Below are 27,301 nucleotides of genomic sequence, written 5' to 3' on the forward strand. Positions count from 1 at the left end.
TTAAATGTTCCTCAAAGGAGAATTATGTTGGTTATTTTGTCTCTGACTAGACACATATCACCAGAGAACTTAATCAGGAAATAATTGTCTTTAGTAAATCTTGCTACAACAAGTAATATTTTGTTTTTTGCAATCTTAGGCACACAAAATATTTTTAAGTAATGCGCATTTATTTGATGTTAGTAGAGAATGAAAAACCAGCATGGGCAGTAGTGAGATGCTTACCACTTTTGACTTGGAGCTATTGATTGCCAGCATATGCAGAGTTGACATTAAGTTTATTGAGATCCCCACCACATGATTTGTACCTCCTCAATCCATGTACCAACTTGAATCATTCACAACCTCTGTTGTGACCACAAACCTTTGGGCTGAAATCACGAGTTGTAGGAATAACATTTGATGGATTTAAACTGGAATGAGAATTATGTTATCCACCATTTGGAGAAAAAAGATGAGTTTGTGATGGGTAAAACTGATAGGACTCATCCCGACCCGTTAATCCTATAATCTCTAAGAATACTGTTATAGGCTTAGAAGGGCGAAATGTATCCTGTATTTCTGTTTGAAAAACTTTTCTACACCATATTTTAACACGTAATATAATATCATCTATAGGCCTCCGGCCTGTATATGAGTACATGTCAAATACATCCTGATTAAAACCAAGAAAATCATAAAATAAACCTGTAATCAGGCCTCCGGCCTTATCATATACATAACAAAATAATTTACATCTTTACTCATTTAAAAAAAAATCATAAGAATATTGACATTAGGCCTCCGACCTTTCAACATTTCATAAGTTTATCAAAAAAAAAAAAAAAACAACAAAAAGTCTATATGAATGTGTGCAAATGAGGACATCCACTAAAGATGCTACACCGTGGCACAACCCAACACGATTTGGAGGATGTCCTGGAGGGAGGGAAACATTTATAAGGGTGAGCTAAAAACTCAGTGAGTAGGAAATTTAAATCATTGAGAATATTAATGCATGTCAAAATATAATTGTATGTCATAATATGAGCCAACACTATGCTAATTATGCTTAAACCACATGCTTCTCATGTATATTAACTTGAAATGTTCATCACACAATAACATCACATAAGTTGATTGTCATAAAAATGAAATTTACAATACTACCTTTATCTCATAGGAACATATCAATCATTCATAAATTTCCACTTCCAACTCAATAGCAATACTATCTTTATCTTATAGGTTTCCTTCCATATCAAGATTCTAAAATATAAAGATATCACACCATTCCAATATAAAGATATATATCAAAATATCATATAAAAGGAAATCTGTCATACCCAGGGGTATCCCCACCTAGGCAGAGCAAGAGGAAAACAACTGTCATACCCGGTATAATCTCTCACGGGTAGAACACTCAAATCTGTCATACTTAGCATGAAATAAAGCACAAGCAGAGCACTAAATCTGTAGTACCTGTATAGATATCACACAGGCAGAACATCTAAATTTGTCGTACCTGGTATAAATATTGCACAGGCAGAGCATTTTATTGTATAATAAGTAATAACCAAATCTTATCACCATATATATATATAAGAAAATGACTTGATATTATGACCTTTTTGGACAATACTCATCGGCAAGTGCCACAACCACCATAAGCAAATGTAAATCACACATGAAGCTCAAGTAAACACTTCCATCTCACATAAAGCTCAACTAAACACTTCCAACTCAACCACAACACAAAATATCAATTTAATAATTTCCAGAATTCACTTGGTCACCAGATAACTTAATTAAGCATTCTGAATCCATAGAATAATGTAACTTTTACTTTATAGCCACCAAAATCCTAAATTCATAACATGCATAAAGGAAACTATATATATATATATATATATATATATATATATATATATATATATTTTAGAGATTTCCACCAATCCATGCTACTATTTTTCAAGGATTCACAATAAATACCATAAAATTTCACAAGATTATAAATGAAATTTATGCCCAAAAATTTTAAAGAAAGAAAAATCTATTCCCACTCACTGATTTGGGTTATCTCCAAGCCGGTGTTAAAATCTCTTGTTAATTCTCCTTCTTCTTCACCTATTCAAACCAATTGGAAACAATATAGTTAGAATTTTGGAAATCCCTAAATTAAACAATGAAATCAAACCCTAAAATTTTTTGAACAAAAATTGAATATCCCAACCCCTTTTCCTATCAAATTCTCTTTCTCTTCCTTCTCCTTTTCCCTTCTTTTCTTCTTTTTTCTTCTTCCTTCTTTCTTTTCTCCTTCTCTTCTCTCTTTTTATTTTCCTTCTTCTCTCCGTCGGTGGCTCTAGTGCTTTTCGTTGAAAAATGAAAGCAACTAAGCCTAATGGCTTAATTAATATATGGAAAATTTCCTTTAAGCCCATACTTATAAAAAAAATTAACATAGCCCCCTTAAGTTTCATATAACTATATATTTTTTTCTTTGGGCATTTCAACTCTCCCTCCCTAAAGAACAATTTCGTCCCCGAAATTATATACCTGATTGAAACAATTCTGGATATTGAGCCCGCATATCCTCTTCTCGTTCCCAAGTCGCTTCTTCTACCAAGTGATTTTTCCATTGCACCTTAACCTAATGAATGGTTCTAGTACGAATCACTTGTTGTTTTATATCGATAATTCTCTTTGGCCCTTCTTGGTAACTCAAATCCTCTTTTAATTGGAACGGTTGATGCTGAAGAACATGAGTGGGATCGGGCATATACTTGCGAAGCATGGAAGCATGAAAAACATTATGAATCTTAGATAACTCAGGTGGTAAGGCTAGTCGATAAGCGACAACACCTACTCTTTCAAGAATTTCATATAGGCCAATACATCTTGGGCTCAATTTACCTCGTTTCATGAATCTTAGTAAGCTTTTCCAAGGTGAAACTCGTAGAAACACTTTTTCACGCACTTGGAACTCCAATTCTCTTCTACGCTTATCAGCATAGCTTTTTTGTCTATCTTGGGCTGCTTTCAGCCGTTGTCGAATAAGACAAATTTTTTCATTTGTGTCTCACACAATCTCAGAGCCTAGCAATACTCTCTCACCCACTTCATTCCAACACACTGAAGTTCTGCATTTTCTACCATACAAGGTTTCATATGAAGGCATTCCAATGCTAGCTTGATAGCTATTGTTGTAGGCAAATTCTGCTAAAGGTAAATAGTTATCCCAACTACCTTTGAACTTTATCACACAAGCCCTTAACATATCTTCTAAGGTCTGGATAGTTCTTTCTGACTGTCCATCAGTTTGAGGGTGAAAGGCTGTGCTAAATTTCAACTTTGTACCCAAGGCATTTTGTGAACTTGGCCAAAACTGAGAAGTAAACCTAGGATCTCTGTCTGATACTATGGATACTGGAGCACCATGGAGACGTACAATCTCTGCTACATAAATACTTGCCAACTTATCAAGTGAGTGTGTGGTTTTGATTAGCAGAAAATAGGCTGATTTTGTTAGATGATCCACAATGACCCAAATGCCATCATACCCACTCTTGGTACGGGGAAGGGTTGACACAAAATCTATGGTGATATGCTCCCATTTCCATTGAGGAATAGGAAGCGGTTGCAAAAGTCCAACAGGTCTTTGATGTTCAGCTTTCACTTGCTGGCACACTAAACATCTGGAAACAAATTCTGCGATCTCTCTTTTCATTCCTTGCCACCAAAAATAATCCTTCAAGGTACGATACATTTTAGTACTACCTGGATGTAGGGCATAGGCTGAGGCATGAACCTCTTCTAAAATGTCCTTCTTTAATTCCTTGTGATCTGGCACACAAATTTTATCTCCCATTATAAGCATGCCATCATTTTTTATTATAAAATCCGTTCGCAATCCTTTATGTACTTCATCCTTTAACTTTACTAGATGAGGGTCTAAATGTTGCGTTTCTTGGATTCGATCAATTAAGATGGGTCGAATTTGAAGACTAGCTAATAAGACTCATGAAATACTCATACTCAGTTTCACCCTGAGGGTCCTTAATTCCATCAACAAGGAACAAGGTTTCACCTTCACATGTGCTACAACACCTTGAGATTTTCTACTAAGTGCATCTGCGATGACATTTGCCTTTCCCGGATGATAATCAATTGAACAATCATAATCTTTAATAAGCTCAATTCATCTCCTCTACCAAAGGTTCAACTCTTTCTGTGTAAATAAGTATTTCAAGCTTTTGTGATCCATATAAATTTGACAAGTTGCCCCATAGAGATAATGTCTCCATATTTTAATGCCTATACTACAGCTGCAAGTTCTAAGTCATGAGTTGGGTAGTTCATCTCGTGCTTCTTGAGTTGTCTAGAGGCATATGCTATCACCTTCCCATGTTGCATCAGTACACAACCCAAACCCTGTTTAGAAGCATCACTATAAACCACAAATCCATCTGTACTCGAGGGTAAGGTAAGTACAGGGGTAAAAGTCAATCTTGCTTTCAACTCTTGAAAACTTTGCTCATATTCGACATTCCAGTCAAACTTTACCTTCTTTCGAGTTAGGCTAGTTAACGGTGCTGCTATTTTAGAGAATCTTTCAATAAATCTTCGATAATACCCAGCAAAACCAAGAAAACTTCTAATTTTAGTAACATTAGTAGGTCTTTCCCATTTCAAAACTGCTTCCACCTTCTGTGGGTCGATACAAACAGCCTCTGCTAAAATGACATGCCCCAAAAATGCAACTTTATCTAGCCAAAATTGACACTTACTAAATTTAGCATAAAGGTGTTTGTATCGTAAAATTTGTAAGACCATTTTAAGGTGTTCTTCATGCTCCATCTTACTTCGAGAATAAACCAAAATATCATCAATAAATACCACGACAAAACGGCCCAAGAAAGAGCAAAACACTTTGTTCATCAAATCCATAAATGTTGTCGATGCATTAGTTAATCTAAAAGGCATCACCAAGAACTCATAATGTCTATAACGAGTCCTAAAAGCAGTCTTTGGAACATCTAACTCTTTAATCTTTAGTTGATGGTATCCTGAGCACAAGTCTATCTTAGAGAAAACCTTAGCGCCTTGTAACTGATCAAACAAATCAGTAATCTGAGGCAGTGGATACTTATTACGTACTGTCACTTTGTTTAATTGTCTAAAATCAATATATAATCTGAAAGTTCCATCCTTCTTCTTAACAAATAACACCGGTGCTCCCCATGGAGATACACTAGGCCTAATGAATCATTTCTCCACTAGTTCTTACAATTGTACCTTTAATTCCCTTAGCTTAAGCGGAACCATTCTATAAGGGGCCAATGATATAAGAGTTGTACCAGGAATCAAATCTATTGAAAACTCAACCTCTCTGTCGGGTGGTAGTCTAGGTAGATCATCAGGGAATACATCTAGAAAATCTCTAACCACTAGAATATCTTTTATCTTTGATTCATCAACTCTAGTGTCTACAACATGTGTTATATAAGCTTGATATCCCTTTTGAAGGAATCGTCTAACAACAGCAGTAGAGATGACACAAGAAGGAATAATGCGACGTTCCCCATAGAAAATGAACTCTGGTTTATCCGGCTTTTTAAAGGTTACTTTCTTGTGCAAACAATCAATGGTAGCACGATGACAAGCTAACCAGTCCATCCTTAGAATCACATCAAAATCTTGGATGGACAAAGGAATCAAATCTGCCTCTAACTCGTGGATTCCCACATTTACCTTGCTACCCTTGTAGACATTCTCTACTAAAATTGACTCTCCTACAGGAGTAGCTACCTCCAATTTACATTCCAAGGGTTCTAACTCTTTATTGGCATGTTTAGCAAATGCATAAGAAACAAAAGAATGAGTAGAACTAGGATCAATTAAAGTAAAAGCTTCTCAGTCAAAGATGAACAACATACCCATAACCACATCTGGAGAGGCATAGGCTTCTTGTTGAGTCAAAGAAAAAACACGTGCTTGGGCTTGAGGTAGTCCCGGTCTCGATCTCTTTTGCTGACTACTGCCACTATGAGTACTACTAACCTGCCCTTGAGTGCCCACACTAGACCCCTCTCTAATCTGAGGCCCTTGGTGTCTTTGATACTGACCACTACTCCTTTGGAAATTCTGTTTGACTGATCCTTGAGTGACACTCCAGACTTAAGATGACAAAGGGTAATCTCTTTTAAAATGACCAAACTGTCTACAACGATAATAACTTAGGGCCCCTTTCTGGCATTGTCCCGAATGGAATCTATCATAATTATTACATTGAGAGTATTGACCTTTACTACCTTGAGGTGTACCTCCTAAAGACCCTTGATTCCAAGTGTTACTCCCTATTGACTGTTGCCTTTGAAATTGTCTTTGACCCTTTTGAGATTTAGATCTCACACTCTGGAATGATTCACTTGATTGTCCAAAAAATTTGCCTTCTTTTTTCTGCATTCTCTCCTTATGCCCACCTGGTATCCAACCACTAACCCTTCGTTTTTACCCTTGGAACTCTCTTTTCTCTATCTCTGTGAGGCTTCCTTCAACTCTCATGGCTGCTTCTACCAATTTCCTAAACTCTGAGTGAGAGCTTGTAGTCACTACTATTCTAATTCGTCCTCGAAGACCTTCTTCAAACTTTCTACACCTTTCTTTCATCTCTTGCAATCAACGGGGCAAATCGAGAAAGCTCGATGAATTTATTCATATATTCCTCTACCGACATACTTCTTTGGGTCAGTCTAAGAAATTTATTTTTTTTTTGTATCTTGATACACCCTTGAATAATAGTGATCTGAAAACTCTTGACAAAAGTTTTCCCAAGTTATTGTTGTCGAATCCCTGTATTTTTATTATACCATTTTCCACCAATGATATGTCTTACCCTCCAAAAGAAAGGTAGCGAACTGTAGTTTCTGAGAGTTTGAACACTCTATTACCTCAAATATACGTTCGATCATAATCATCCAGGACTCTGTAATTGTAGGATCTCCAATCTCATCAAAGGTTTTGGCACCTAATTTTCTTGCCCTTTCAATGGTGTTGACACTCTCTTGATGCACTGGAATCTGATTTTGAGCCACTCGAGTGACTAACTGAGCTAGTCTGCCAATAGTTTGCTCTACATTAATCCCATCAGATTGAAGCACCACATTTGGCTCAGTTACTGGTTCAACACCTATATTAGGACTATGTACAACAGAGTTGACAAGTGGCACTTGAGAATCTGGTCCATGGGCAACTGACTCTCTCACCACATCCTCTACTAGTTCATTTTCCCTTCTTACAACTTGAGGAGTTAATAAATCCCCAAGAGGTCTCGTGTGAGCTTGGCCACGTCGCCTCATATTGGTGTCTACAAATACAATTTAAAGTGATTTAGAAAACATTATATGCATGCTTCTTGAAATGCCCTTAGAATCTCAAACCTTTACTCTGATACCAAGTTGACAGGATGCATTTCGCCCTTCTAAGCCTATAACAATATTCTCAGAGGTTATAGGATTAGCGGGTCGGGATGAGTTCTGTCAAAAACGCTAAAATATTTTGTGTTCCATTTGATTGGACAACTAAGTTTGTCTCATAGTGGGCCTTTTGGCTATAAATATTGTTGGGACTAGGTAGAGGTGAAGAATTCCCTGCATAAGTGTTATCGAAATGATGGTAACATTGTAAAGCAATGTGATCTATTTTATCACACACTTGGTAGAATATCTTAGGCTTATTGAAGAACTTCCCTTTCCCTTGGCTTGAGAACCTTGTTGCAATTCTTTTTGGCCACTTCCTTTTTCATTATTGGGGCCAATTCATCAAAGCTCATTTTTATTGGTTATATTCATACATCCCATGGAGTATTGACTAATTTCGTATACACTTCCTCAAATATGACTATTTTAGTTAATTACCCTAAAATATAACACTCTCTCAATCGGTTTTCAACTTTTATATTAAAAAATATGGATGAGCAAATGAGTGTGAGATCGATTGACTAACAATAGCTATATGATAGGCATGTCTTTCTCATTAAAAATATACTTTTCAAGGAAAAAAAAAAACAGATAATCAATTTTTCAATTTCAAGCATAAGATTAGGCAGTATTGATTGAATAGAGGAAAGCTAGAGCAAGAGTCGAGTGAAATGAACATTTTAACTAATTAAAAGATAGTTTAGTTTCAAAAGAGAAAGGGTAAGTAGTACATTTAGATGATAATTCATAGAAAGTTATTGATATTACCTCTCATTCCCACTACATAACAATGATCTTTAGATATCCTTCTAGTTGTGCAAGTACCAACAAGATCTGACTAAGAATTCTGTATTTCATATAGTCAGACCCAGGGTACTCGCCAATTTCGAATTTATTATGTCACAATCTTCTTTCAACCTCCCACGCTTTCTCAAATTTGTAGAAAACACTTCCCTCTTTGAAGGCCAGGAAGACAAAGAAAGATGCAAATTGCTTTCCACCTCTTCCTGATCACCCCACAGCTTTTCCTTATCTTCTGTAAATTTTGTTCCCAGTGAAAGGCTCAAATCAAGATCATCTTGAATTTGTGCTTTTCTTTTTGTTGTTCTTTTATCATCTTCTCCCTTAATTCTACATTTTGTGTCCGGGCTAGTAATGGGATAGCTAAAGCATTTTATTCTTTCATCTGTCTCGTTGCATATGCTCCACGTCCTTGTTTGGATGGAATCACGGTCGTATGATAATTGAAATTCTTCAGGGTATCCCTGTGTTCTCCTGATATTGGGTCCACTGAAAGGAAAATTTTCATTAATGTAGAGAGCTTCAATATTCCTTATTTGATTTGAACCTCCTCTTCTAATATACATTTCAGTAGTCATATTTGGCCAGAGCATAAAGTTCCCTTGGCCATTCCAAGAAGCACCATCACTATACCAAATGAGGATTAATAAATAGAGAGATCATAGGTAAATTAAATATTCAGAATGTTTATACGCTCAAGTTGGTGAAATTATAATTCAATATATACCTGATGTTATGGGAACGTCTGGCCCTTTGATCAACAGTCTGCAGCATGGGATAGTGCCAAAGATTCAGTGAAAACTGATCTGGATGATCACTTCCGATAGTATGCCCTCTCGAGTTCGCTGCTGTTTAAGAGAACAAAAAAGAAGTTGCACAGATTAGAGACACTAGTAGATTACCAGATAAACCCTAATTTTCAGATTGTAAAGCTGTGTTTACCTTTACCCTGGTCATCAATCTTCTTGCTCCGGTACATCTGCTCCCAAACGCCAGAAAGAACAATTAAAATTGAGAATATTTTGAAACAAGAGATAGTGGTGAATGGTTCAGAATTAAGAGAGTACAATCTTGCCTGTAAATGGCTCTTGACATGAGCTATACTAAGTCCTTTGACATTCATTAGTTGCAAAACCAGTTTGGGGGTTGCTCCTAAACGAAATGAAGTTTAGAAAACTGAACAGATTATTTAGTACAAAAATTAAGAAAATAAAACCATAAGAGTCAATCTTACTTTCTTGACCCCCTGATCTCTCCACAGCTTGAACAAAACAAAGATGGAGCTCAGGTGTCCATCTTAGCCTTGGCACCTTGGATCGTGCATATGGGCGCACCCCAGTACTAGAGCTGCTGATCTTCTTTTGTTCACCTTCTTCAACTACGCTGTTACTTGAGATTATACTAATTTTAGTCTTTCTCTCACCTTCATCTTCATCATCCAGTTCATCTGACAATAAATTCATGTTCAAGCCACCAACATTAATCTTACTTTCTCCCATGCCTAGCATTTTTCTATCAGAAAGCTTCAAGAAAGAAAATGATACGCTTCATTAGAAGTGACTGACTCTAATAAACAACAGTTAAACATCATGGATTTGTGCAGGATGTTTGTTGATAATTCCTTCCCTTCTTTTTTTCTCCCCCTTCAGCTCCAAAGGGTTTGCAGAGCAACAGTTTCTACAACTAAAGAAGCTAAGTTCATGACAAATGATAATTGCCCTAACATAGCACATGCTTTGAAAAAATAAATAAATAAAAAAGGTGAAAACAGATGATCCAGTTATATAAAGGAGAGAATTTGAGATACACCAATATTTTCTGCATGGAATTTCATGTACATGATGTCTAATGATGAATGTATTATGTACACATACATGTGATCCCATTACCATGCTTGCATATGAGGCAGTAGATAAATTCAGGTCATCAACTAGTTGTTAAATAATTTGGGTAGTGGAGAGGTTTCAGATAATTATATTTAAATTAGCGAAAAGGCAAAACATGCACCAAATGATAAATCCAAGAGCAATACAACACCCAGACACCGCCAAGCACATGGATATCAAAAATATATACACCACATATAATGTTAATGAGCTAACTAATACTTCAACAAAATTTATTGTATTCCCAAAAAAACTTTCTTCCAAAACTTCAAATAAAAATTAAATCCACCAAATTCTTTTCAGATATATTAATCCAAATTTATTCAAATAATGAACTTGTTATTGTTTCCAGGGTGTTCTTTGGGCGGGCAAGTGGGAAGACAAAAACTGAAATAGATGAAGCCTAGAAATGCGAATGGAAGACATATCGATTGGGCGAGGCGTGGAGAAGATTGTGCTGATGATTCTTGCTGTCGGTGTTCACGGATTTGTCCCTTTGCCTCTTCCCAATATGAATAAACACCTAATATATAACAAGACTGGTTTTTTTGACCTTCTCAGAGATTCCTTTCAACCTCGTGAGGACTTTATTTTATATATCTAATATTGTCCTAGACATGCATTGGAATCAATGCTCTTTCCTTATCCTACGGAAGTTACTTGTTTGGTTCTCTGTAAGCACAAAAATTCACGGATTTGGGCCGGTTGCTCTGCGCCATACAGTAAAAAATAATATCGCAGACTCTCGTCCTTGAGTTTTAATATAAAATATAAAGCCTCCTCTCCAACATACGTATGCACTACTATCAAAAGGATTACACCGAGAAGAGAAGATCAATGATAAATTAACAAAAGATAGAAATATCTTGACGGTATTAATTTTGTATGAAATTAGCTCAACGGCTGACATCTTTGGTCCTCAACGGTACCTATAATTTGGATTTGAAGGTAACTTATAATATTAAGACAAGTCAAATCCTATCTTGAAATAGGGATAAAATACAATCAATCTGAATGAAAATATATTATTATTATTATTGGAATAATGTTTAAGTTTGGACACTTGATACTTGGATTCTAAATAGGCGTTTCAAGTTAAAGGAACAAATGTTCCAAATATTAGAGTTGGTACTCTAGAGTTAATTTTTGTTACGATACAAATTTATAATTAAATTATATTTACAACTTTTTATATCTCTTTATTTATAAATGTATATGCATACCAAAATAATGTCCTTAAGATGGTGGAACAGTGATTAGAGATCAATGTATATCAATTGATTGTAAGAACTTTATGTTCACATATGATGGTTATAATCACTACAATAGTGTTGAATGACTTTACTAAAAAGTGGTGACAGATTTTATATATCAAATTTGTTTGCAAAAGACTTGATATAACACATGGGTGCATATTGTGTGGTTGTGTCCACTAAACTGACCACTAAGAGGATTTCATATGGATAGTTACCTTAGTATCTATAGGATACATCATTTAAAAAATGACGGTACATGTGATCTTTCAATTAAAGGTCATTAGACTATCTTGTATAAGGATATATATAGTTTAACATTAACCTAATATAATCCTTGAGAAAAGATTGCTACAACAGTAGTGATTGGTCATATTGAAAGATGTACACAAACTATAACAGATCAATAGATGATCCATTACTCTTGGATATCAAAGCTGTGTTTGAGTCATTATTATGCAATAATGATGTGTGTTTGCATGTTTCAATTTATTACATGTATATATTAGAATATATGTAAATTGTGTACCGGGAAATATAAACCCATGTTAATTGATGGCATGTTGATGCATGTCCATTTGATGTCTTGTGAAAACGTTAATGTGTTGTTTTCATTGTTTTGAATAGTTCATGTTGTAAATGTAACATAATAAATTAAAGAAAATCGAAATACAAAACAAAGGATCGAAATATAAGGGATCTCTCTAAGTTTTCTTTTAACTTTTCAGCAAGAAAATATGTAGATAGGATGGGGTAGGGGCTATTTATAGGATTTACTTCCCACTGCTTTTAATAGGCTATTTATTTTCTATTAAAAAAACTATTGTTTCCTATGGTGAGAAATTATATTTTATAACAATAAAAATATATACACAATTTTATGTATAAATAATAATATGATCTCATATAATTACTTATTATTTTATCTTTAATTTTTAACTATACAATTATACGATGATATATCGTTATTTATACACAAAATTATATACATAATACTACTTATTTTTTAATAATAATAATAATCAAGTTATATTTGGTGAGCAAAGAGTGGGAGAATTAGACCATTTGTAGTTATCAAAAGGGTGCATCCCAAGTCTTGCATGTCAAGAATTTTGTAACCTAAACGATTTGCTTTGTTGTGGTGATAGAGAATTGAAATTTGGGAAGCTCAAATATAAGGTCAACTCTTGGAAATATTTTTGCCTTTAAATAATTACAATAATATAATGCATGAGAATACGTAACCCTATTAATGCGGAGCAAACCACTATTCCAACAGTGAGCATGTTTGTCGTTTTCCTATCCTTTACACATGACCCTTCTCCCCTACATTTTATAATAGATCAAAAATGTTTTAGTCAAATCTCAAAGTGTTATTATTTAATTTTTAAAAACTCAAATATCTATCTATCAACTAAATTCTATTAAAAATTTCAGTTAAAATTAAAAATAAAATAATTCTTTAATAAAAATATTTAAAAAACAAAAAAATTACACATTTTCTCTCATAGGTATTAAAAATTAACAATTTTCTCTTTGTTTAAAGTTTAAAAACTAACCTTTTCACCCCTAGAATTTGTTTTTCTCCTCTAACGACATCTTTGCTTTGGCTGCCGATTGGCTTCCCACCATCTTAAAGGCCAATTGATCTTTTCTCTTTAGCGATTGTTTTCATCGGACGAAAATGAATCAACTTCATCCGATAAAGAGACGAAAAGTCTATTTTTGTCTTTTCAACCAGATGAAGATGATTCATCTTTGTCTAACCAAATATCAACAACAGATTGAGCTTATATGGTCGAAGACTTGTCGTCTAGATGATTTAGGGTAAGGAATGCAACAACCAGCATTGGTGACTATTAAGGATGAAAAGGGGATGTCGTCGACACCGGAGATGGTGACTAAAGGTGAAGAAAAAAAAAACTTAGATTTGAGAAGGGGGGGTCGGGAGAATGCGATTTTTTAAACTTGAAAATGTTGTTAGAATGGGTGAATTTGGTAGTTTTTTAAACCTAGGGAGAGAAATAATAAATTATATATATTTAATAATATTATTAAAATAACGATTTTTTCTCTAATTCTAATTAAAATTTTTAATAAAATTTAATTTATAAATAAGTATTTAAATTTTTAAAAGTTGGGGAATAACACTGAGATTATATTATGAGTAAGGTGGAAACAAGTCTGTTGGCCTTTACAATATTTGCCGGCATCATCTATAAACTATCTCATCATGGCATGAACGTGTGATGTGAATCACCCAGCCCACCCACCATTTAACATAGGCATGAAAGAGAGGCCTGCAATTTAATCTCAGTCTCTCAGCTACTCGATTACAGGCTTGGGCCTCATCAACTAATACGGACCTATCTCCTTTACCTATATTATGCATATTAATTTAAAATGTAGACTGAAACGTTACCATTCGAAAGCAGTGAGATTCAGTAGTTCCAACCATTTTCACGACCTCTTGAATGTGTAAATTCAATATCCTAGATCACATTATCACATCCCACTTTTATCTCACACCTTTTCCCGACGAAGTTCTTCGTCTCTCTTCCCGTTTCCGACGTCGATGTAGCCTCCAAATGGGAGGAAAGTATTCGCCGGAAGGAGAGACTGCTTCGGGAGGGAGAGACCGTCGGCAACGGAGCTGGAACGGTCGCCGGAGATTTCAAAACCAAACCCTAGGGTGAAACTGCGATTTTTTAAAACTTAGGCTGAGGGAAAATTTTAGTTTTTAAAGTTTAGGGGGGTAAAAAGAGATAAAATTTTTAGGCGTTAGGGTTTGGTTAAATCTAACCGGCCATGGGTGGGTGTTTGGTGTTTCCATAGTTAAAGGGGGTACATTTGAGAAAACGCTAAACCTTGGGTGGGACATAGTCGTTTGGCCTTTTCATTAAGTATAATCAATTGTGTTCCAATTACCAAAGTAAGTTGGTTTTCAATGACAAGATCAAATGATTTTGGTCCTGGAATAAAGGTGTTGTGATTAGGATTGAATTCCTCGATCACTTGTTTACTTAAAGTTTTCTTAATTTTTCTTCTATGAAACATTAGAAAAAGAGCTTTGTAGGAGGTTGACAAAAAAAAATATTGCTTTTATTGGAAAATATTGCTTCGTAGAAAAATATTGCTTTGATACCATCATTATTGAAAAAACAAAAACCGGAATCAAATTAGAGCAAATGCAGGGAAATCACAACCGTGTAAACTTGGTCATGGCAATAAAACATTATCTGTTGATGAAAGTCAATTAAATTAAAAAAATATTTTATTTTTTATAAAGAAAGAAAACGTTTAATTCAAGAAATATTAATGAAGTAGAAGACTTGCGGGCAGTGTCAGCAGGAGTCGATTGTGAGTTCAGTGAGTAGTCTTCGTTCGGACACGTCTCAACTTGTTTAAAACATTCTCACAAAGACAATTTTGTCTTGCTTGAATTTGGTGGCAAGCTGCACCCATTTGGAGCAACCTTTTATGAACCAACACTGCCTAATCTTAACCATTTATCTAGGATTTCTGATAATCCCTCAAAGCGTTTTGTCTTGTGTTCACTACGAGAATCGGTAAGTTTCACTTTCTTTTATTCTCTATTTTCAGTATGGGTTCTTTCTTCGAATTTATTTGGGGTTTAATTTCTGAAGAACTGAAACTTTAAATTTCTGCTTGGGCGCTGAGAAGTTGTTGGAAAAGAATAGAAAAGGGTTAAATTTTGGTTTTTGATATAGAGTATTTTGAGAAAAAAATGCTTTATTGGAAGTTGAAGATAAGAATTTTGACTTAGTTTGCGTGAGTTTATGTTACGCGTCAGTTTAGGTTTACAGATCAAAGATATTGTGTTCTTTCTTTTGTTTTCTCAGCAACAAAACAGTGTGTTTCGACTTTTTTTTTTTCTTTTAATTGGGAATTCGATACAGAATTAGAGGAAATGGCTTCATTTACTGAACTGGGTTTTGCATTTTCTCCTTCTTTTTCGATACATCGGTACAAATTTCTTGCTCCTCACGTTCATCTTTCTTTTTCTATAAAACCCTCTTCAAGAATTTCTACAAGAACCACGAACCACCATAAACCTTGTTTTATAGTCACTAAGCTGAGTAAAACTCGAGAATTGAGGTTGCGTAAATCAGTTGAATTGGACCAATTTGTGAAAAGTGATGATGAAGAAGAAATGAGCGAAGAGTTTTTTGTGGCAATTGAAGAGCTAGAAAGAATGACAAGGGAGCCCTCTGATATATTAGAGGAAATGAATGATCGTTTATCAGCCAGAGAACTGCAGTTAGTGCTAGTGTACTTCTCTCAGGAGGGGAGAGATTCATGGTGTGCACTCGAGGTTTTTGAGTGGCTTAAAAAGGAGAACCGAGTTGATAAGGAAACCATGGAGCTTATGGTTTCAATAATGTGTAGTTGGGTTAAGAAGTTGATTGATGAGGAGCGTGAGGTTGGGGATGTGATTGACCTTCTTGTGGACATGGATTGTGTTGGGCTGAAGCCAGGGTTTAGTATGATTGAGAAGGTGATTTCATTGTATTGGGAAGTGGGAAAGAAGGAGAGAGCAATTTTGTTCGTGAAAGAGGTCTTGAGACGGCAAATTAGTTATGCTGAGGATAATGGAGAAGGACAGAAAGGAGGACCAACCGGATATCTTGCATGGAAGATGATGGTAAGCCCTTTGTCTATTTTAGCTATATATGTATTCTGGCCATTGAGTTTTCTTTCTTTTGTTGGAAATTTGATTTTGGTTCTATATGTGCAACAAAATCTTTAACATCTATGAACGGCAATTTGGCAAATTTTCTTGCACTGCTTGTCATGTTTCAGGGATAACATTGCTAGAATATTTTTAGTCGAGTGGAATTTCTTAGCCTAACCATTGTTTGTGTTTGCTGTAATCTGTTTGCCATTTCAGTTTTCCATTATCTAGTATTTGAATTTGCTAAAGTGGTCCTTATCTCTTGTAATATGAATTTCTCTTTCAATTCTTTAACATGTCCTAGTATTTTTACTTTTTGCTTTTGAACAGCATGATAAATATGTATTTTGATGCCCATCTGAACTTTGTGTTTCAAGTTTCTGATTGTCGCACATGCTTCTATCTGTTATTACAAATTATTCATCAAACAATGTTGTCATTATTGGTTTCTTACTGTATTACATTGGTCAAGTGAATTATTGCTAACCAAATTAATTCAATCTTATTATTTATTGCAAAATGTAATGATTTGGTGAATTTTATATGAATAACAACTTCAATTTGGTTCTGTCAGGTTGAGGGAAACTACAAGGAGGCAGTCAATATGGTGATCCACCTTAGAGAATCTGGATTGATTCCAGAGGTGTACAGCTACCTTATTGCAATGACAGCTGTAGTTAAAGAGCTAAATGAATTTGCAAAGGCTTTACGGAAATTGAAAGGTTATGCTAGGAATGGTTTGATAGCCAAACTCAATGCCGAAGATGTGAGACTTATTGAAAACTACCAATCAGATCTTCTGGTTGATGGGGCACGCTTGTCTAGTTGGGCAATTCAAGAGGGTGGTGCTTCATTTAATGGGGTAGTTCATGAGAGGCTTCTTGCAATGTATATCTGTGCTGGTCGTGGACTTGAAGCTGAAAGACAATTGTGGGAAATGAAACTAGCGGGTAAAGAAGCTGATGGAGACCTTTATGACATTGTTTTGGCTATCTGTGCTTCGCAAAAAGAGGCCGGTGTCATTTCAAGGTTGCTTACGAGACTTGAAGTTATGAACTCTTTGCAAAAGAAGAAAACTTTATCCTGGTTGTTAAGAGGTTATGTAAAAGGAGGACATTTCAGTGATGCTGCAGAAACACTGACTAAAATGCTTGATTTGGGTTTGTATCCGGAGTATTTAGACAGGGTAGCTGTTCTTCAGGGACTGAGAAAAAACATCCAACAATCAGGGGATATTGAAGCTTATCTTAATCTTAGCAAGCGCTTATCTGATGCAAGTCTAATCGGATCTTCTCTTGTATATCTGTATATAAAGAAATACAAGCTCTGGATAATAAAAATGCTGTAAGTCACTCAGATGACAGCCATAAGATTCCTGATCCCAGATTTGTAAGGGCAATCTGGGAGCTTTTTCAATTTGATTTTTGTATAGATATGGATGGCTTCAGGAGCAGTGTCTCCATCTTGGGGTCACCTAAATACTAGCAGATTTAATGGCTGCTGTATACATAATGTGGAATATACTTGGATAAATAATGACGGTAAAGCTACATATTTGTGCTGTGTGTGTGTACTCAGCATTCTCCGCTCTATATTAGCTTGAAATGTATCATGTTCTCCAGTGTTTCTAATTACAAGTCCAAGGTATAATTTTTCCGCTTGTATACAAGTAATTGTTATGTTTACTTGCTACCAAAGATTACCATGTGTAAATAGGCTACATGCAAAAGCTGGATTTACTTTGAGCTGCTTTAGTTCAAATTCAAGTTTAAATTGAACAAATTGAGTTCAAGCTTATGATTGGGTTCGTTTTTATAAAGTGAGTTGAGTCTGAAGCAATACGAACATTCAAGTTTGAGTTAATTTAGGTTAATGATAAAGTAAAATTGTTTTCCGATTAAGTTCAAGCTAACTCATCTAGTTAAGCATTATTCAGACTGAGCCTGAATTGAATCTAACCCTACTTCATGATGTTATGGACACTGCGATTTAGCACAAAGGCTAGTACCAACCCAGCTAGGTGGGTGGGCAATTATAATTGTCTACAATGAGTCATTGTCAATCCATTTCATTTACAGGCTCCCTGAGACCCACTCCTACAGGTTGTTTTCACTTGGCGGCCCAATTTGTTAATGATATGAACACTAGGGACCATCGAGTGTTTTCAGGGTTTGCTTTGAGTGCCCATCATCAAATGTTGCCTACTAAAAGCATTAAAGAATAACAACTTGCAAGAAAAGGTTCCTCTGTTTGAACTATTGAATCATCTGTTCATCTTAGATCCTTGATCCAAGGGTTGGCGTTGAGAATTAGCATTGCCAAATCCCAGCTTTACTGAAAATTATTTTTTATGTTTTTCCTAGTCATTTTCATTATGTAGTTTATTATTAGTATATCTTTCTTTTTGTGTTCAACTCTTTTTGGTATTCTTTGCCAATCATCACGTCAAATCCTTATGATTCCAATATGAAGCGACGGCTTCATGGGGCCATGACCTCACATATTTTGCATATGGTTGAAAGAGTGGTGACTAAACTCGGTAAACTATAATTTACATTAGATTCTTTGCAAATTTTCTGCCGTCCTTGGCCTGTGAAATTAGTCTGTGACTCTACCCTCTCAATCATCAAGCAGTCCCAGCAAGAAAAACTGATGAAGACTGGCTGTTTCAGCCCTCTCTCAAATGGTATCTTAAGCACGTGATTCCATTCCTTGTCTGTTTGCTCCTTCCTGAGCTGGTGTATATTCTGTTTTAGATGGTTTGCAAGTGGCAATAATGTTACAACAAATTGGAAATGTTCAACGAAAATCAATTGCTTAGTCTTCCAATCACTATTAGAATATCATTTTGGGAGAAAAATAAAAGCTAACTTATTCAAACTTTGCAGGTTATTCTTAGATCTAATAGTGCTATTTACCCAACAACAATTTGAAGACCAAAAGACTTATTCACACCCAAGGTTTGGTGTATTTTTAAACTCTCACTTGTAAGGTTTTAAAAACTCAAATACTCATAAATCTGTTAAAATTCTTTGTTACTGGTAAAGGTAAAACTGTCATTTAACAAAAGAAAATTTAAAAAAACTAAAATTTTATCTTGTTTTCTCTAATTAGTTTAAAAAATTAATAATTTTTCTACACCAAACTTTGAAAAGTTAACATTTTTCCTTAGGTTTTTTCTCTTTTCCGACCACCTCCTCCGATTCGACCGACAACCGGTGCTTCCCACCCATCTTCTCGTCCCATCGCTTGGGAGAACTTGTCAACAGCTGAAGAAATGAAGATAGATGGATTCGTTTTCATCCAATCAAGAGACGAAGACGATTCATTTTCATTCGTCCAAGTAGATGATTCATCTCATCTCCTTGGCAGATGAAGATGAATTTATCGTCATCTCTTTATCGGACGAAGACAAATCTAATTTCGTTTGTCGATGGCTTCTCTCAAGTGACTTAGATGGGAATATGGGTGGGAAGTGCCGGTCGTTAGCCAAAACGGAGGAGGTGGCTGGAGAATAGAAAAAATAAGGGGAAAAATGTTAACTTTTCATATTTTAGATTAAAAAAATTATTAATTTTTTAAACTAAACAAGAGAAATGAAAAAAAAAAATTTAATTATTTTTATTTTTATTAAATAATGATTATACCTTCAATCTTAATAAATTTTTTTATAAAATAATAAAATTTTAAAATCTTACAGAAAAAAGTTTAAAAATATGTCAAATCTTAGGTGGGGATAAATCTTTTGGCCTAATTTGAACGATAAGTGGCTGTGCCCCCTTTTCTATTTGTATTTTAGTAAATAATTGGCACCACATCTTTGTCACATGAATGTGTTTTTTAAGAGATTAAGAAATGAAATAAATATTACCTCCAGATGCGATCTACATATTATTGTTTATTTATATGATAAGATCGGTGGTTATGATGGGAACGTGCCTTTATGTAAACTTCATTATACCCATGATTTAGACATTTTACCATGTCTATCCATAAAGTATGAAAAGAGAGTAAATTATTATTTTTTATTCTTAGGTGCGGGAAAATCCCAAAGTTTTGACTCCAATTACAGACTCTTACTTAAAACTTAATTTCGTAAAATAATAATAATATTAATAATTAAAGAACTTAAACGCTATTTTCTTTCTAAAATATTAAAAAAATAATAAATTAGAAAAAACTATCGACCAAAAAAGATGCAATTTTGTCTGAAATACTAAAAAATATATATGTAATCTTATAAAAAAAAAAATCACACATACATAGAGATTTTATATTTTGATAATTTCTAAAAGTGAAATAGTTTAAGATAATTTACTTATAACTCTCGTTAAGTTGGATAATTTCTTCAAGGGTATATTGATCATAAGGTTGAGTAACCAATCCCACAATTAATGTACCAGATAAATCAAAGTTTAATCTCAATATAGGTTTGAGTCTTATAGACTTGTACCTAAGACTATCTTTTTGGAGATTCCAAGTAGGGATGACAACAAGGAGAGGTAGAGTCAAATATCTCATTCTTTGTCCCTATCTTTGTTAAATATATCAATCATCATCCTTGTTACAAAAATTATAAGGATTCTTTGTCCTCTATCTACGGAAAAAGTCTTCTCTCCATCCCCAAACTATGGGAAAAAAATCTTGTTTCTGCCCTTGTCCCTATACCCATAAGAAAAAATTTTTCTCTTAAATTTTTTAAATACAACATAAATATATAAATAACAAAATTAAATAAAACTATAACAAATCTATTATGTCAATTGCCACAAATTTTTAAACCGTATGTTTTGTTTTCTCAAATTATATGTGAATTGTTTTGTTTTCTAAGTATCTCCTATCAATGGCCAAAACTTTCAATGCAATAAAATGACTTGTGCTATACTTTGACATTACCCTTGGGTTAGATAAATTTACACCTATGTTATTCATTGGGTTGAGATTCACTTGTTTCATCATGTCAAAGACTCATCAAAAAAACAACTTTAACTCAGACCAATTTGCTTATGGGGGACCTTATCCCTTCTTCATCCTCAACTATAAAGAAATCGCATTGGCTCAATTTTTACACTCCCTTCTTACATAACACTTCCCTGATGAAGAATTTATGAATCATTGTCAAGTGATAGGAGAAAACATTCTCCACATCTCAATTATTACACCTCACTTGAATGTTTCATCAAACCACACAATCTTGTGTATTCTCCACACATGTTGCTCTTATCATAATGCAACAAAATAAAATGGTGACACTCTTTTACACCCATTTTATGAATATTCTCGTGCATATAATTTTTGTGAACTCCTGTTAGATAGTCATACAAGTTTTTGACTTGTGGCGCTACTAAATGACTAGAAGGATGCTAGTTACTTTAAATATAACTTCATTGTTGTGTCAATCTCTTACAACATCTTGAATAATAACTACTTTTACCTTTAATAGTTAAATGGACATCAATGACTTTTAGACACAATTCATTATTATGTCAATCAATTATAACACCCTAAAAGATAGCTTCTTTTGTCTTATGATACAAAAGACCTCTTCCAATATATGCTCCCAAACATGCTCATTGGACTTTGCATGTTGCATGCCATTAGTCTCACTTGTTGCACTCCCATGTGTGAACTTTCCACTACTCACAATTCTTAACGTGCATCTTAATGACCCCAACATATTTTTACAATTGTAAAGTAGACCTCTTTGGCCAAAATCATTTAAAAAGGAACGTCATAATGCTGACAACTTATTTCTCTTGTTTTGATATTAGTTGTCACAAGCTTAGAGTTTTGAAGCAATGAAATAACTTGGATTACACTCCAACATCTCTCTTGAATACCTATAGGGATGTCATTTATTGATTTAAGGTTTATTAGTGTCATCCTATCATGAAAATAACTTTGATGGTTGACTAATTTATGCAGAGATAATCTAATAACTCTTTAATGTTAACTATGAAAACTCTTATAGACTCAAATGTCTCACACACACACACACCAAGTTTTCTACTCTTTTCACCTAGTTGCAGAATAAAGTTGCAACACCCTACCTAAAAAAGTTTCCTGAAGTAAAGGAAGGGCTGATTGGTGATGATGAGACTCAACAAGTTTAATAAATTAGGTGGTCCAAATGTTACTCCGTCTGAGTTCCACTTTGCCTTGCATGCAATTCAACACATTACTTCTTCCACTTTTTGCTGTTTACAATGAAGCAAGTAGTTAAGGTAAAGGTACCCTCATCATCATTAACCAACTGTCTCCCTGGTTGACCAGTACTTTCTTTCATATCCAAAATGGATGACGTGGCAATAATGCAGTGGGTAGGACTGGATACTCAAAACTATTTTGCTTTTGGAGTGAGTCACCTAAATCAATACAAAAACTTCTGGCAACCAAAACCGACAAGTTTAGAATAATAAAGTTAAGGACCCTACCTAAGGTATCTTTTGAGGTAGATAGAGAGGGAGAGAGAGACTCACACAGTGAAAGAGAACTCGTCAAGAAAACGAATCTCTTTCCAGTTCACCATCAAAGAGAGAGCGAGAAAACGTTTAGTTTGAAAAATCTTCAACAATCTTATTTATCTTTTCCGAGAAACAAGCACCCTTTTGGGCTGTAACCTGCAACTGTTCTATCTCTTTCCTTCTCTCTTTTGCAAGGCAGAGAGGTAAATAGAGCTTCTTTATTGAAATCTTCATTTATATGCTTTTTTTTTTTTTTAAGGGGGGCGGGGATAAAGAGTTGAGATTTCTATATCGAAACTGTTAGTGTTAGAAATCTTATCTTTTTTCAAACGTGTAACTGCACATATTCCTGCAAAATAGTATATTTTGATGTGAAAATGCGTGGATTTAAGTTCACAGAAAGATTCAAGAGCACCCAAGTGCACGCTTTAAATTCACCGGAAAATAAGCTTAACAATCACAAAATAACCAAATTTATTGGGTTAAAGTCAAATAAGAGCAGCTCTGTCTCTGTGGCTCATACCCTACTCCCGTTTGGACTGCCAACAACTGACCTGATTGAACCAACCATTGACCCTAATCTCAAGCCCATAGATTATGTAAAAGCCTTAGCTCATGTTTATCAGCGACTCGAAACCTGTTTAGAGTCCGATAAATCATTTTTATGCATTGAGCAGTATGCTTACTTGTGTCACTTAGGTGATGCCAAGTTATTAAGAAGGTGTCTCAGATCTGCAAGGCAGTATGCAATAGATGTGCACTCAAAGGTTGTGCTCTCAGCTTGGTTAAGGTTTGAGAGCAGAGAAGATGAACTCGTTGGTGCTTCATCTATGGATTGCAGTGGATTCATCCTTGAATGTCCAGTGGTTGCTTTGGTATCTGGGTATGAACCAAATTCAGTCTATGATCATTGCAAATGTTGGGAAGGATGTTCAAAGCCAACTGAAGCACAAGTTGTAGAGGAGAATGAATGTTTGAATTCAGAGGAAGAGGAGGTGAATAAGGATTTTGCATTTTGTATTGGTGATGAGGAGATTAATTTTAATCGCTATAAAATTGCAGCACTTTCTAGTTCATTTAAGGCCATGCTATATGGTGAATTTATTGAGTCTAAAAGGGATAAGATTGATTTTTCGAAGGTCGAGATATCTGTTAAGGGACTGGGGGCATTGGAAATGTATAGTAGGAGTGGAAGAGTAGATTTGTTTTGCCCAGAGATCATTTTGGAGCTGCTTTCTTTTGCAAATAGGTTCTGTTGTGAGGAGATGAAGTCTGCCTGTGATGCTCATTTAGCTTCACTTGTTGTTAATATTGAGGATGCACTGATTCTTATTGAATATGGTTTGGAGGAAAGGGCAAATCTTCTAGTAGCTTCTTGCTTGCAGGTGTTGCTACGAGAGCTCCCGAGCTCTTTTTATAATCCAGAAGTGCTGAATATATTTTGTGGCCCTGAGGCTAGGCAGAGATTGGCCAATGTGGGGCATGCTTCTTTCCTATTGTATTACTTCCTGAGCCAGGTGGCTATGGAAGAGAACTTGACATCGTGCACAACAGTTATGTTGTTAAAAAGGTTAGAGGAATGTGCAACTGAACGGTGGCAAAGGATGCTTGCTTTGCATCAATTGGGTTGTGTGATGCTTGAGAGAAAAGAGTACCAGGATGCTCAGTATTATTTTGAGGCTGCTGCTGAGATGGGTCATTTTTATTCATTGGCTGGACTTGCTAGAACGAAGTACAGGCAAGGGCAACAGTTCTCAGCCTATAAGTTGATGCACTCTCTTATCTCTGAGCATGAACCAATTGGGTGGATGTACCAAGAGCGGTCTTTATATAATCTTGGACAGGAGAAACTTTTAGATTTGAACACTGCAACTGAATTGGATCCCACCCTTTCATTTCCATATAAATACAGAGCTGTTGCAAAGGTAGAAGAGAGGGAAATTAGAGCTGCAATCACAGAGATCAACAGAATCATTGGCTTTAAGCTCTCAGCCGACTGTCTTGAATTACGAGCTTGGTTCTTCCTTGCACTTGAGGATTATGAAAGTGCTCTGAGAGACATCCTAGCGCTGTTAACTTTAGAACCCAACTACATGATGTTTCATGGCAGGGTGAATGGAGGCCATATGGTTGACCTTCTCAGCCATCGTTTTCAGCAGTGGAGTCCAGCTGATTGCTGGATGCAACTTTATGATAGATGGTCTTCTGTTGATGATATTGGCTCTCTGGCTGCCATACACCAGATGCTAGTGCATGACCCAGGAAAAAGCTTCTTACGATTTCGGCAATCTTTGCTTCTACTAAGGTATCTTTAACGATACTTACAGTTCATTGTCTTGTATAATTAGACTATTATATACTTATAGTTCAGAAGACTGCATGCCTGTAAAATTGAGATCATTATTTTCTCAACTTCATCCTATTCCACATGTCCTCTTAGGTGAAAATCACGATTTTTTTGTGAGACTATATACTAATCGTTTTAAACTGAATAATAAATCATGACCTCATGGATTCACTTACAAAATCTACTGTTAGCTGCATGTGTATGGTCAGTTGCATCCATTATATGTGTTCCTTTTTAGCCCTGCATATGCATCTTTCATTGTTTCCCTGGATGTTGGTGATTAGTTGTTAACATAGTACTGTTATTTTGCGTATAAAATGGGAATTCTGCCTTGTGGCTGTTGTCAACAATGAACTTATATTACCCAATAGCTTGAATAATATTGGGTGCCTATTTATTTATAGGTTGAATTGTCAGAAGGCCGCAATGCGCTGTTTAAGGTTGGCTAGAAATCATTCCAAGCCCAAACATGAAAGATTGGTATATGAAGGGTGGATTTTATATGACACTGGCCATCGAGTAGAAGCTCTCTCTAGGGCTGAGAAGTCTATTTTAATTGAAAGGTCTTTTGAAGCCTTTTTCCTTAAAGCATATATACTGGCAGACACAAGTGTGGATCGTGAATGTTCCACTAATGTTATCCAACTATTGGAAGAAGCTCTCAAGTGTCCCTCAGATGGTCTCCGAAAAGGACAAGTGAGTTCCGAATGTACAGAAACCCTTTATCATTTGACCATGTGTGCCTTGAAGCACTTATTTCACGATATTTGTTACATTTTGCAGGCATTGAATAATTTAGGCAGTATTTATGTAGATTGTGGCAAGCTAGATCTGGCTGCAAATTGCTACATAAATGCTCTTGGCATCAAACATACAAGAGCCCATCAAGGCTTAGCACGTGTATATTATTTGAAAAATCAGCAAAAAGCTGCATATGACGAGATGACTAAGCTAATAGAAAAGGCACATAATGCTGCATCAGCGTACGAGAAACGATCAGAATATTGTGAGCGTGAGACTGCAATGGATGATCTTAAAATGGCAACACAACTGGATCCACTTAGGACATACCCTTACAGATATAGGGCAGCTGGTAATTTTATGCACCAATTTTATGCATTTGGATTCTAATTGAAAATCTACCTTTTTTTGGTCTTTATTATTTTCCTTTGTTCAAGTGTGCTTGACTTCTTACATACAAGTACTAGCTGCTCTGTAACCTAAATACTTAATTGCATGTTGTAATCATCATGGGTGATGAATATTAAGATATTCTGGGTTCTTTCCATCTGATATATGCTTTTGCATGATACATTTCACTTGATCTTGTCTAGGAACCTGTACTTGGATATTTTTTAATTATTTTCATTTATGGACTGATTCAGCAGAGGAAATTGAGTGAGAGTGTCTTATCATGTGGACTGTTTGAGTTCTGGTTAAAAATGATACTAGTGTTTCTGAGTGATTTGTTGACATTTATGTTGTAAGTGTTTTTGAGGAATTAGTTGACATTTATAATTTATGTCACTTCAGTAATTTTCATTTGTTACCTGGTAAAATCAAAACTTTTCTGACTTGGATTATCTTCATACTCAGTATTAATGGATGACCAAAAACAAGCTGAAGCTGTAGAAGAGCTCACAAAGGCACTAGCTTTCAAGCCTGACTTACAAATGCTTCATCTCAGAGCAGCTTTTTACGAGTCAATGGGGGACCTGGCATCTGCTATCCAAGACTCTGCAGCAGCTCTTTGCTTGGACCCAAATCACATGGACACGCTTGATCTGTATAATAGAGCAAGAGACCAAACCAATCATACACGTAAGTGAGATTCATTCGCTTGTTGGCCAATGAAGTTATTTTGCATTGAAGAAGGCTATATTGCTAGGCTTTAGGGGAGAATTGTAAGGAATTCCTGTTCAGCTAAAATTTTCCTGGACTTCTTGAGCTTTATTAACATCCAACGAGTTTAGCCTGCAATAGCAGTGAGAAGAGAAATGAATCAAGAGAAGACTGGCGGGGGTATTTATATATACATTACGGAATTATGAGGAATCTGTGGAACAAAGAACTGCAAGCTACCACTCTGACCACTCTGGTGAAAATTGTTAAATAGAATATATCCTCCTATTGGCATATAGAGATAGCAACAGTGTTCACTCACAACTTTTGATATTGTTCTTGGAAGCCTGTAGGATTCACAAATTGTCTTTCATTATGAACAGATTTTTTTTCTTTTCGAGGAAAAAAATTAAAATCCATCTTGTAAATAAAGGTTATTAAAAGATTTTTGTCTCTTTTTTTATTTGTTAATCCATTATTTTTTAGTTTTGAACATTCAGAAGACTGTATGTTCATCTGAGAAAATATTCTAAGCTGCCCAAGTTGATATTTGAA

At 35.2% G+C, this 27,301-nt stretch overlaps 2 protein-coding genes and 1 pseudogene across 4 annotated transcripts; 2 read left to right on the forward strand and 1 right to left on the reverse strand.

Annotated features, from left to right (window-relative positions):
- Positions 1–2,032: 2,032 nt before the first annotated feature.
- On the reverse strand, positions 2,033–9,757 carry LOC123226271 (annotated as a pseudogene).
- Positions 9,758–14,705: 4,948 nt separating this feature from the next.
- LOC123226147 (pentatricopeptide repeat-containing protein At2g30100, chloroplastic) lies at positions 14,706–17,724 on the forward strand. 2 transcript variants are annotated; one of them, XM_044650646.1, is made up of 3 exons: positions 14,706–14,966; positions 15,442–16,063; positions 16,668–17,724. In XM_044650646.1, exons 1-3 carry the CDS (start codon positions 14,878–14,880, stop codon positions 17,439–17,441), a joined length of 1,485 nt encoding a protein of 494 aa, XP_044506581.1. In that variant the 5' UTR covers positions 14,706–14,877; the 3' UTR covers positions 17,442–17,724. The 2 variants fall into 2 exon arrangements, with proteins under 2 accessions (XP_044506581.1, XP_044506580.1); XM_044650645.1 differs by having other exon boundaries at positions 14,707–16,063.
- A 4,806-nt stretch (positions 17,725–22,530) lies between these two features.
- Positions 22,531–27,199, forward strand: LOC123225596 (ethylene-overproduction protein 1-like). Of its 2 annotated transcripts, XM_044649688.1 has the most exons (5): positions 22,535–22,760; positions 23,257–24,862; positions 25,309–25,600; positions 25,688–25,997; positions 26,501–27,199. In XM_044649688.1, exons 2-5 carry the CDS (start codon positions 23,388–23,390, stop codon positions 26,731–26,733), a joined length of 2,310 nt encoding a protein of 769 aa, XP_044505623.1. In that variant the 5' UTR covers positions 22,535–22,760; positions 23,257–23,387; the 3' UTR covers positions 26,734–27,199. The 2 variants fall into 2 exon arrangements, with proteins under 2 accessions (XP_044505621.1, XP_044505623.1); XM_044649686.1 differs by having other exon boundaries at positions 22,531–24,862.
- The last annotated feature ends 102 nt before the right edge of the window (positions 27,200–27,301 follow it).

The sequence above is a fragment of the Mangifera indica genome, chromosome 9 (assembly GCF_011075055.1).
Source record: "Mangifera indica cultivar Alphonso chromosome 9, CATAS_Mindica_2.1, whole genome shotgun sequence".
Taxonomy (NCBI): domain Eukaryota; kingdom Viridiplantae; phylum Streptophyta; class Magnoliopsida; order Sapindales; family Anacardiaceae; genus Mangifera; species Mangifera indica.

Excerpts from the sequence above, each read along its gene's own strand:
- LOC123226147 (XM_044650645.1), top strand. The coding sequence starts at position 15,329 with ATGGCTTCATTTACTGAACTGGGTTTTGCATTTTCTCCTTCTTTTTCG. Across the intron at positions 16,064-16,667 it reads ATCTTGCATGGAAGATGATG|GTTGAGGGAAACTACAAGGA; the intron begins GTAAGCCCTTTG and ends TGGTTCTGTCAG.
- LOC123225596 (XM_044649686.1), top strand. The coding sequence starts at position 22,935 with ATGCGTGGATTTAAGTTCACAGAAAGATTCAAGAGCACCCAAGTGCAC. Across the intron at positions 24,863-25,308 it reads CAATCTTTGCTTCTACTAAG|GTTGAATTGTCAGAAGGCCG; the intron begins GTATCTTTAACG and ends ATTTATTTATAG. Across the intron at positions 25,998-26,500 it reads TTACAGATATAGGGCAGCTG|TATTAATGGATGACCAAAAA; the intron begins GTAATTTTATGC and ends CTTCATACTCAG.